Source organism: Oncorhynchus masou, chromosome 1 (genome assembly GCF_036934945.1).
Source record: "Oncorhynchus masou masou isolate Uvic2021 chromosome 1, UVic_Omas_1.1, whole genome shotgun sequence".
NCBI lineage: Eukaryota > Metazoa > Chordata > Actinopteri > Salmoniformes > Salmonidae > Oncorhynchus > Oncorhynchus masou.
In genome coordinates this window covers 45669787-45682694 of record NC_088212.1, presented here as the reverse complement: position 1 = coordinate 45682694, position 12908 = coordinate 45669787, and the positions used below count along the sequence as shown (strand labels likewise).

Here is a 12908-nt window from a genome sequence, read left to right as displayed (position 1 = left end):
GATCCCTCACCTTCCTCATAATCATTGATGCCCCACGAGGTGAGATCTAGCATGGAGCCCCAGATTGAGAGTGACTGACCGTCAGCTTGAACTTCTTCCATTTTCTAATAATTGCACCAACAGTTGTTGCCTTCTCACCAAGCTGCTTGTCTATGATCCTGTAGCCCATCCCAACCTTGTACAGGTCTACAATTGTATCCCTGATGTCCTTACACAGCTCTCTGGTCTTGGCCATTGTGGAGAGGTTGGAGTCTGTTTGATTGAGTGTGTGGACAGGTGTCTTTTATACAGGTAACGAGTTCAAACAGGTGCAGTTAATACAATAAATTAGTGGAGAACAGGAGGGCTTCTTAAAGAAAAACTAACAGGTCTGAGAGACGGAATTCTTACTGGCTGGTAGGTGATCAAACACTTATGTCATGCAATAAAATGCTAATTAATTACTTAAAGATCATACAATGTGATTTTCAGGATTTTTGTTTTAGATTATGTCTCTCACAGTTGTGTACCTATGATAAAAATTACAGACCTCTACATGCTTTGTAAGTAGGAAAACCTGCAAAATCAGCAGCGTATCAAATACTTGTTCTCCCCACTGTATATATCAGTATTTTTTTACTGATAACCAAGGGCACACTACAACACAGCATTTACAAATTAAGCATGTGTGTTTAATGAGTCAACTAGAGCAGAGGCAGTACGGATGACCAGGGATGCTCTCTTGATAAGTGCGTGAATTGGACAATTTTCCTGTCCTGTTAAGCATTCAAAATGTAACGAGTACTTTTGGGTGTCAGGGAAAATGTGTGGAATAAAAAGCATACTAAATGTTCCATACCAACAAAAAGCTGATATCTCAATAGTGTGCACAAATTTGTGTACATCCTGTCACGCCCTGGTCGAAATATATTATGTTTATTCTTCATTTATTCGGTTAGGCCAGGGTGTGACATGGGTTATTGTGGTGTGTTTTTGTCTTGGGGTTTCGTGGGATGTATAGCGTTAGTCTATGGCTGCCTGAAGCGGTTCTCAATCAGAGTCAGGTGATTATCGTTGTCTCTGATTGGGAACCATATTTAGGCAGCCATATTCTTTGTGTGTTTCGTGGGTGATTGTCCTTAGTGTCCTTGTTCCTGTCTCTGTGTTAGTTTACACAAGTGTAGGCTGTTTCGGTTTTCATTACTTTCTTTTTGTTTTGTAGATTTTGTATTGATTCGTGTTTTACCTTTTTTCATTAAACATGGATCGCAATCTACACGCTGCATTTTGGTCCGACTCTCCTTCACCGCATGAAAACCGTTACACATCCCTGTTCGTGAGCATTTCTTAAATCAAATCAAATTTTATTTGTCACATACACATGGTTAGCAGATGTTAATGCGAGTGTAGCGAAATGCTTGTGCTTCTAGTTCCGACAATGCAGTAATAACCAACAAGTAATCTAACTAACAATTCCAAAACTACTGTCTTATACACACAAGTGTAGGGGGATAAAGAATAGGTACATAAAGATATATGAATGAGTGATGGTACAGAGCAGCAGAGGCAAGATACAGTAGATGGTATTGAGTACAGTATATACATATGAGATGAGTATGTAAACAAAGTGGCATAGTCAAAGTGGCTAGTGATACATGTATTACATACAGATGCAGTAGATGATATAGAGTACAGTATATACGTATACATACGAGATGAATAATGTAGGGTATGTAAACATATTAGGTAGCATTGTTTAAAGTGGCTAGTGATATATTTTACATCATTTCCCATCAATTCCCATTATTAAAGTGGCTGGAGTTGAGTCAGTGTGTTGGCAGCAGCCACTCAATGTTAGTGGTGGCTGTTTAACAGTCTGATGGCCTTGAGATAGAAGCTGTTTTTCAGTCTCTCGGTCCCAGCTTTGATGCACCTGTACTGACCTCGCCTTCTGGAGAGCCTTACGGTTGTGGGCGGAGCAGTTGCCGTACCAGGCGGTGATACAGCCCGCCAGGATGCTCTCGATTGTGCATCTGTAGAAGTTTGTGAGTGCTTTTGGTGACAAGCCGAATGTCTTCAGGTTCCTGAGGTTGAAGAGGCGCTGCTGCACCTTCTTTACAATGCTGTCTGTGTGTCTTATCCACCTGACAGGTGTGGCACATCAAAAAGCTAAACAGCATGATCATTACACAGGTGCACTTTGTGCTGGGGACAGTAAAAGGCCACTGTGCAGTTTTGTCACGCAACAAAATGCTACAGATGTCTGCAGTTTTGAGAAAGTTTGCAATTGGCAGGCTGACTGCAGCAATATCCACAATATCCTCTGTTGCCAGAGAATTTAATGTCCATTTCTCTACCATAAGCTACCATTGTCCTTTTAGAGAATTTGGCAGTATGACCAATCAGCCTCACAACCGCAGACCATGTGTAACCACGCCAGCCTATGAAGCAGCTGAATCATCTCTGTACAAACTTCCAGAAACTGTATCAGGGAAGCTCATCTGCATGCTTGTCGTCCTCACCAGGGTCTTGACCTGACTGCAGTTCAGCGTCATAACCGACTTCAGTGGACAAATGCTCACCTTCGATGGCCACTGGCATTCCGGTAGAAGAGTACTCTTCAGGAATGAATGCTGGTTTCAACTGTACCAGGCAGATGGCAGATAGTGTGTATGGTGTCGTTTGGGCAAGCGGTGGGGTTATGGTATGGGCAGGAATAAGCTACGGACAATGAACACAATTGCATTTTATCAATGTAGGGATACCGTGTCGAGATCCTGTGGCCCATTGTTGTGCCATGCAGCCACCGCTTCCCATCATGTTTCAGCATGATAATGCACGGTTCAATGTCGCAAGGATCTGTACACAACTGCAGAGGCTAAAAATGTCCCAGTTCTTCCATTACCTGCATACTCACCAGACATGTCACACATTGGCCACAATCAACAGCCTGGTCAATTCTATGCAAATGAGATGTGTTGCAATGCATGAGGCAAATTGTGGTCACACCAGATACTGACTGGTTTTCTGATCCACATCTCAACATTCTTTTTAAGTTATCTGAATTTCCAGTCATGAAATCCATGGATTAGGGCTGTAAACTGTAACTCAGTAAAATCTTTAAGATTGTTGCCTGTTGCGTTTCTATGTTAGTTCCGTGTACATTATTTTCTTTATGAATGTAGTGAAGTTACAATTATCAATGAAATATAAATTGTAAAGTACAGATACCCCAAAAAACAACTAAAGTAGTACTTTACAGTATTTATACGTAAGTACTCTCCACCATTGTTGTCAATGAAGCTAGCTAATAGTAGCTCGCAGGCACAATGAACAGACAGGCCATATTAGCTAAATCAGCTTTTAAGTTACTGGAGAGTGGCGATGTGTGTGTTTTGGTGATGTTTCGCATTTACAGCTTTCTCACTATCTCTTACCAGAGTGTGCATCTGTTACGCAGTGTTTTATATGGGATCATATCACAAAACAAGTTGTGGAGGGACACAAAATGCTCTGTGTCGGTTTTGAATTCTTTTGGAATATTGACAAGTGGCAGTGTAGATGTAAGCGTGCATCGTCTCAATTGTCAATATGACCAAAACAGTGGCAGACTTGAGTAATCACTGTCAAACACATCAATTGCGTTGTCTTATGTAAACATGTCCGAGGCCCGAGGTGCTGTGTAATGGTTAGGTCTGACTCACTGTTTGAAGGGTGTTATGATTGGATAGAACTTAATTAGCACAGCTTCATGAAGGGTTTCCCTAGGTGATACAATCCCGTGTTAGTGGGTAAGTGACATGATTGTAATCCAAACCCAACCCTCATGTAAGTCGTGAGTTACACAAATCTCACAAAACTGTTTTGAAATATACTGACTTTGGCTCAATCCCAACAGTTTGCAGTTTGAAATGTAAGTCACATTTCCTTCACATGTTTCCTGCAATTTCTATGGGATTAATGATTAACAAGTGGAAGCAATAAAAAAATGAAAACCCCTATTCTGAACTAATATTTGTCAGGATTTGGCCAGGGTTGTTCCGGTTTTGGTCACTAGATGCCCCCATTGTGCTTTTTGACCCTTTTGTTTTCCCTTGTTCCCAGTTATTATTTGCACCTGTGTCTCGTTTCCCTTGACCCTTGATTGTATTTAAACCCTTAGTTTTCCTCAGTTCTTTGCTCTTGTGGTACTCTGTTTTTGTTCTTGTTTATTTATTTTTAATTATCTTTTGAGGCTTTTTTCTGCTGTACCTACCACCTTGTGGATTTACCTTTGTTCTCTTTGAATTACTTTTGACGTTGTGGATTTATATTTTTGCCTGAACTTTCCTTTTACTTTATTAAAACACAGTCTCAAGTACTGCTGTGTCTGCCTCATCTTCTGGGTTCTGCCGACTATTCGTGGCTCAGTTTGCTAAGGGACTGTGTCTCACACCGAAGACCCGGGTTCGTAACCGGGTCCTGACAGTAATTATACCAAATGTTTTAAGGTCTATACACAGATTGGCTCCAAAGCAACCCATCTATAGGAATACGGGTATTTTTTATCCTCCACTACACAATAAGCAATAAAAGAGTTACTTCAGCTGTATTGCAAATATCTTCAATCTCTAACGTTAACGTTACATCAATAACGAACTATGACAAGTCGGACTTAGAATTAATTGTTTTGAAGGAGCAAGTCAAGTTTACAAAATTGTTCATTCAATTTCCAGTAACATTAAATGCATTAGCTGAATTCTTTACTTCCACTGGGTTTCACAAGATGATAGCCTTGCTTTCTGGTTTGCTCAGGAGTTCCTAAAATATTAAACAAGACAAATTACAATTCGTATAACTGAACCGCACACATAGAAAGCTAAATGCAAAGTTAGAAAGACTTTTGCCAATTAACTTCATGACAATTTTTTTTTGTCTCTACAGCTAACATATTCCTGTTAACTGTAAATGTTTTGCATGATTTGTTATAAAGTTAATTCCTTACATTTTCTTCAATCCTAGTATTTTTCTCATCCATTACTCTTCAAGCAACTCTCCAGGGTTGGGTTACAGAACATCATTCTCGATTAGCTTTGTTTCGGGGGCCAACTAGACGGCTGTAAAGGCACTACGCCTCACTCAAAGTTTAATTGGATACCATTACGACTCGATGACCAAAATTATAATACTTACATTTTTTATAAATTTGAGCACTGGAATAAATGTTCCTGACTAATATCGATGCGATATAGGCCGTTTACAACCCCCAAAATTGCTGCAACTTACAAGTCGGTTGGAGAGAATCAACTTGAGCAAAGTGATGTGTAGAATCAATAAAAGTACTATTCCCGGCCAAATAATAGGCCTTGTGCAATTAAGATCCACCCACCAAACACACACGCACAACCATACATTAATTGATTGATTGATTTTCTTAGGCGCACAGAACACGTATACTCCTTTGTATGTGTCTTCTCTGCAGAGATCCGCGAGGCGTTCAAGGTGTTTGACCGTGATGGGAATGGCTTTATTTCCAAGCAGGAGCTAGGCATGGCCATGAGATCCCTGGGATACATGCCCAACGAGGTGGAGCTGGAGGTCATCATACAGAGACTGGACATGGACGGTGAGACACGCGCACACACACACACCGACAAAAATACTCAGGGCACGCACACAGGCACACACACAGGCACCCACATGGGTATGCATACACGCATTCATGTGTGATCGCAAACCTACTAGCATAACAGATGTCTTCGCCCCACTGTCATCAACAGGTGATGGTCAGGTGGATTTCGAGGAGTTTGTCACTCTCCTCGGACCCAAGCTGACAGCAGCCGGAATGCCTGACAAGTTCCACGGAACCGACTTTGACTCCGTGTTCTGGAAGGTAAGTAATCAGTACCCACATCTCTCCTGCTGATTACCACTGACAAGCTGAAGCAAAGTCTTCTGGGTGATCAGGATGCTTCGCTATAGCTGTCATCTCTCTATAAAATTATTTATTGCGTTTATCTAAGTCTTTGTGACTTGGAACAATGACAAATGTAATTGCCAGATTTGGTTGGATGGTTAATAGGACAGCGCCATCCCTTTTCTACGCTTGTCTTATTATCAAATGAAGTGAAATCTATGTAGATGTAATCAGGCATTGATTCTGTGACAGTTTCCCAGATAATTACCCTCCCATATTGACATTAATAGGAGTCACCAAGTATTTAGAGACTGATTCAGGCTTCCCTTGACAATGTCTATGCCTAAACAGTGTTTTTGTGTTCAATCTAAAACAAACACACGTTGTAATGTGTATGGAAGTGTATGTTTCCAAGTCAAGACAGTCAATCAATATGTCACACACATCAATGGGCAGTGTGGTGCTGTTCACTCCATTGGGGTGAAAAACATAAAATCATCCTATAAACAGTATGTCCACCATAGTGACAACAGCTTGTGATTGTCTGTGCGTGTGTGCTTGTGTCCAGACTGACATGCAGAAGCTGACGGTGGAGGAGCTGAAGAGGCTGCTGTACGATACGTTCTGCGACCACCTGACCATGAAGGACATCGAGAACATCATCAAGACCGAGGAGAGCCATATAGAGAATGCAGGGGCCTGCCAGGTGGATATAGACAGTAAGGGATCTTATAGTACACACTTTGTAGTAGACACTTTATAGTTCACTCAGAGCATGCGTCTCTGGTGGATATAGATCATAAGAGACTTCTTGTACACACTATAATACACTGTGTATAATTGTTTTTTTTTGAGACAGGCATACAGTTTAACTGAGAGGGAGTAACAGGTGGGAGATATGGAAAGTTGACGTGGTGGGAAAACGCATAGCCCGGAGGTAGCTGTGTTATATGTACAGTAGCTCTTTTCTTCTAAAATACCTTCCTTATCCTCTTGCCTCCCTTCCCTGTCAAGCAGCTAGTCCAACGCAGCAAGTCAAGCAGACGTGTGTACGCAAGAGCCTGATATGTGCTTTCGCCATTGCTTTCATCATCAGTGTCATGCTTATCGCAGCCAATCAGGTGCTGCGGAGCGGCATGAAGTAGACGGGGACACCTATGGCCTCCTGACCCTCTGAAAGAGACTAATGTAAGACACCTGGACAAATGACTGAGGAAAAACTTCTAAACAGCCACAAACACAACCATGACCAGAACAACAACAATGACAAAAACAACAACAGACGATCAAACCAACATTTAAATAAACTTAAAGGAAAAGAATACATGGCTCTCATCCAATTGACTTCATGGGCATATTTCCCAACTTGCTCCTTAAACTCCTTTCTGAATGGAACCCATTGAGCCCCTACTATGTGGGCCTGGAGGATGACCATCATCTGTGCATGAAGTGCATGGATTTAACTAGTCGTCTCTTGAAACATTTGTAGAAGTTATTATAAGTGTATATCCGTAGAACTGTGTAACAAACATAGGTGTGTTTTAAATCACGTATGGCCAACTGTGACTTTCACTTTTGTTAATGGGGTTGGGGTCGGAGGTCAAGGTGTCAGGTTAAGGACCAAAGTTCAGTGGTCAGGGGAGGGAATGGAGAATTTGTTTTTCTGTACTGTGTACCAAATAATATTTAATGATAGGAATACTTCACAGTTCTGCATGAACATAAGGGCTGTTTAGTAGACTACATGCTCGTATTGTAAAAGTAGTTTGTTGGGAAACTGTTCTTATCGACGTACTGTGGACTATTAACTTCACTGAGCACCCCATGACGATCATCATAGTATATCTTAATGCCAATGAAAAACAGCTCAGACGTGATGGATTGTATTAGCATATCACTGAGAAATCCTAAAGTATGTTATTGATATTTGTTATATGTGCATAGCCTAGTGCAGGTAGCTAAGTGGTTAGAGCTTTTTGCCAGTAACCAAACGGTTGCTGGATCAAATCCCCGAGTCGACAACATACAAATCTGTCATTCTGCCCCTGAACAAGGCAGTTAACCCTTCTGTTCTCCGGTAGGCTGTCATTGTAAATAAGAATTTGCTCTTAACCCATTGGTTTTTATTAACATACAAAGAAGAGGGTTGTTAGCTCTGTATAAGATGAATGATGGAATATATTTTGTGCTCCTTGGTCAGTCCTATTTACATGGCTATATTGAGCAATAAATCATGAGTATATACATATCACTTGTGATATCACCAGCTAGACATGATCTATATAGTCCTTTAGGCTCATCTATAGGGCAGCCCTGCACTGGAGAATCAAAGCAGGTGCAATTACCTTCAATCTGATTCTGTCCCATGGTAGGTTCTTGTTGTCCTTGGGATGCAAAGCCCGGACGTCTATGAGATAAAAGAAACAAACAAAAATAACTCATCTTTAAAGGACCTAAACAGTTATTCTGAAACTACCAGGAAGTTTAACAAGACAGGCTAAGTGGGTGGGGAGCTTATATTCATTAGCTCACCTTGACTGATAGCTTTTTGAAAGCTCTATGTCAAGCAACTTGGATGTTTTGAGAAGTGTTGCAGTAAAATCATCTCAAGCACATTTGGTGATACACAAAGCAACTCAAACAACGTTAAAATTGCATCAATTCTATATGTATTTTTTATACATCTCCTGTTTGGAATGTCTCTTGTGATGAGGTTTACAGCAGCACTGACAAATTTGTTGGCTTTTGTTCCATGCTGGCTGAATACCTAGCTAACCAGTAATTAACACCAGACACGGATGAATGGGGTAACATATACAGTAAGTAGCTTTGCCATAGATGAAGAGGGTAAACTGTTAATTATATTTACTATCACCCTACAGTCAAACTTTAGCACCAGTAAAGTAGCTATCTAGCAATATGCACCACACCTCTCTGCAAACACATATTTTATATTGGTTACAGGGCAGAACGTATGTAGGTAAGATAACATCATGTTACAATTGGTGTAATAAAATGAGAGTTAAAGGGATGTCACCTTGTACCCTTAATAATGATTCCAAGTGTTTAACATGGGGGAGGGGACCAGTAACTTTATGATCAAACTTTGTCAATGTAGAAGCAACAGTCATTTTTCATGGTCATCATAGTTTGATGACCAAAGTTTCCTTCAGATATTTCATGAAAAACTTGATTAAGACTGTTCATGACCATTAAGGCACTACTGAAACATCAGGTTTCTATCCTCTTTCATTCTGGAACTATACCGCAGCTATACTGAACATCACATGGCCCGTGAAGCTCTGCAATAAAGCACTACTCCATGCCTGTGTAACATTTACGCTATCCCAGTGGTCTTTAAAGTGTTCTGCATGTTTGCCAATGTTGCCATTGAATGACGTCCATGAATACTGAGAGAATCTGTATACATCTGTAAGATACAAATGTCAACCAAAGCTATTAAAGTAAATCACTGTATGTAGTTAAAGGTCTCTTACAAACCACAAGATAATGAACATTTAATAGCTCATCATTAGGGCCTAGATTCAATCAGTTCCAGCACTAACCAGCGATATCTGACAACTGCATAGCAGTTTCATTGTTTTGTTGAGGTGATGTCTAGGTGTGATAGATGCCTTGTTTAGGTGATGTAACTGTGCTGGAGCTATCAAATTGGTGAGCCGCTGCTCTTGTCGTCATTGTCACGTTTGACATTTTACTGCACTGTTCGGAGCTAGCAACAAAAGCATTTCGCTGTCCCCACCATAACATCTGCTAAACTGTGTACGTGACCAATAAACTTTGATTTGATACCACACCCATCCTTAAACTCCCACCTGTGTTATAAGTTCAGAATGAGAAAATGTAGCCAAAATAGAAAAAATGACACTCAAATTGAAAATCATTGAAGTAAATAATGAGGATTTATACAAAAAAATATACATTACCGCTCAAAAGTTTGGGGTCGTTTAGAAATGTCCTTGTTTTTGAAAGAAAAGCACATTTTTTGTCCATTATATAACATCAAATTGATCAGAAATACAGTGTAGACATTGTTAATGTTGTAAATGACTACTGTACCTGGAAATGGCAGATTTTTTATGGAATATCTACATAGGCGTGCAGAGGCCCATTATCAGCAGCCATCACTCCTGTGTTCCAATGGCACATTGTGTTAGCTAATAAAACATCATTTTAAAAGGCTAAAGTTCTCCCCTGTGTTCTCAGTCAACTTACCTGGTAAAATAACGGATAAATAAATGACTAATGCAATAGCATTAACGCAGGAAGCCGCTTGCTGATTTGACAGCTCCAATGCAGTTACATCTCCAACATCGCCTAAATAAAAACAATTAAACAAACTGCTATGCAGTTGTCAGTTATCATGGGTTAAGGCAGGATGGGATTGAATCTAGCCCTGGGTTCTGTTGTTGGATTTCTGAATGTGGGCATGACGACATGGGTTATATTTGTTGGAGATTTGACTATTCAGCTGTGAAGTGTATGAATCAGAGATGAGATCTCAATGTAACGAAAATAATAGGACAAAGCATGGAGCATGAACAAAATAACAAAAATAAAATGCCCTTCTCTATAATACTGAAATATGTATTGGAGGCTGAGGATATTTAATTTGTATTGAATATAACTTTTTTGTGTTTGACATGATTGTCAGAACCAGTATTTGTGTATTATGAACAAGCATACCACCGAGGTGATGGAATAATGATTACTGTCCTGTCTAAAAAAAGTCAGGACAACAATTATCTCACGTGCATGAGCATTTTGTTAAAGGCATCAAGGTTGCAAGAGGACATAATACAATTGCACATGGTCAATTTACATGTACTTTAAACAAATGTATTGTAAACAAATGTAGCACTTTGTAGTACTGCGCAAAACATACTTGTCTATGTTTTGAATAGTTACTGTTTGTACATTTTCCTTATATCATCAAAAGAATGCAATGATGAAGAAGAGTAGATGACCCCACCTAATTTGTTGTTACATTTAACTGGTAAATCTGTTGTTGGTACATTCAGTTTGTGCGACAGTTGACAACACTGCTTAATTAAATGTCTTTATTTTTTACATATTCTAATGAGACGACAATATGTTGCCCTTTGAAACCGAGGGTCTGGAGAAGGTTGTTTGACGACCTGTTACTTTGCCTTATCCTCTGAGACACTTTGGCATTGTACTTTTAAATAAAGTGTCAACGAAACATAGTTTATTGTCAAAGCAAAGCTGTACAGAAATAGAAACCAGTCAAATATTTATTTTCTTTTACAGGTGAAACAAAACGTGTTGTAATGTATAAATGTTGAGTCTACTGAATGTTCTAGTTCCATTCATTGTATTGTAATTTGATACTCAATGTTTCTGGATCTTGCAAAAACATGTTACTGTATATTTTCCGCCCCCCTGTGACATATGTTCATTGATCACACCAGATGTCTGTCTGTCGTGGGATGGTATTTCACATAAATAAAGTATATTAATGCACAACAATTGATGAGTGAAAATTACATAAGACCTACAATCATAACACTGTCTTTGAATGATGACCAGCTCTATGAACAAGCGCTATTTGACATGACATTTCAGATAGTAACTGACGTGTTTTCTTGGGTTCAGTAGATTTATGGATTGCTATTATATTCCATCTCAAGTCGCCTCTTGGCTTTCCAGAGTCTCTAGGTCCCAGGTGTGCAATCTGTCACATGTGGTTTAAGACTTTAGATAGTATGTCCCTTTGATGATGCTTACATTGCAGTATCACTAGTGGGCACACACATTTGATAGTCAGTCCATGTTGTATCTGTGGATCCCAGCTGATCACTATGATGCCTGTTGCCATCGTTCCTCCTCTGAGATGTTTTGGATTCTAGCCTAGTATCATCACCAATCCCCCAGGCTTCATTATCACCTTCATCTGTCTCTTTGAAGGTTCTGATGGAAGTCAGGCTGCTGTAAGACAAAGTAGAACATCCCCTCAGACATAACCGACATGGGAATAGACTGAGAGGTGTTACTTTACAGTATGTGGCATGTGCTATGCTCTTGATACAATTTGTCAAAATGTTGAAGGATATCGAACCTCGGCATCCAGCTGTTTTGATGTCGTTGGCTATTTGGGAGATATGGCTGAAGGGACTTGGTGACGTAGTTAAAGCTTGTGTATGCAGGCACATCCCTTACAAAAATGCAGTAACTGCATTCAACTGTGATATTTTGTACACAGTAATTGCAGAATAAATGCTGTTTTACTGTACTCTAACTGCAGTTGCAATGCAAAAACATTTCGTAGGGGAATGATCTGGGGGTGAATGGTTATCTGTCCCTGTTAAAGAGGCTTATTTTCATGATCTATGGTCCACATTCCCATCCCAAGGGTTTAGACCCAACTTATCAAAGGAAGTGAAATCCATGTAGATGTAATCAGGTGTTAATTCTGTGACAGTTTCCCAGATAATTACCCTCCCATATGGACAGTAATAGAATTTACCAAATATTTAGGGACCAATTCAGGCTTCCCTTGGCAATGTCTATGCCTAAGCAGTGTTTTTGTGTTCAATCTAGAACAAACACACACGTTGTAGTGTGTGTATGGAAGTGTATGTTCCCAAGACAGTCATTCAATATGTCACACGCATCAATGGGCAGTGTTGTGCTGTTCTCTCAGGCTAGAAAGTCCAGGATCAACTTACCATTCCCAAATCGTAACCATATCCATTGGGGTGAAAAACATAAATCAACAGTTCCTGTTTGTCTGTGCGTGCGTACGTTCTGCGACCACCTGACCATGAAGGACATCGAGAACATCATCAAGACAAAGGAGAGCCATATAGAGAACCCAGGGGCCTGCCAGGTGGATATAGACAGTAAGGGATCTTATAGTACACACTATGTAGTAGACACTTTATAGTTCACACTGTATGATACACACTTTAACATGCATCTCTGGTGGATATAGATCGTAAGAGTCTTCTTGTACACACTATAACACACTATAACACACTGAGACAGGCAT

The 12908-nt window shown here is 40.0% G+C and overlaps 1 protein-coding gene across 2 annotated transcripts in view; it reads left to right on the top strand.

Moving 5' to 3' along the window:
• LOC135554472 (calcium-binding protein 7-like) overlaps nt 1-7020 on the top strand; it is an 81635-nt gene extending 74615 nt beyond the window's left edge. The window contains exons 2-5 of one of the 2 annotated variants that reach the window (XM_064986899.1): nt 5441-5584; nt 5739-5851; nt 6444-6594; nt 6893-7020. In XM_064986899.1, the coding sequence (XP_064842971.1) occupies nt 5441-5584; nt 5739-5851; nt 6444-6594; nt 6893-7020 (536 nt within the window). Of the gene's footprint in view, nt 1-5440; nt 5585-5738; nt 5852-6443; nt 6595-6889 lie in introns of both variants that reach the window. The other variant, XM_064986832.1, reaches the window with a different exon arrangement.
• Nucleotides 7021-12908: the final 5888 nt, after the last annotated feature.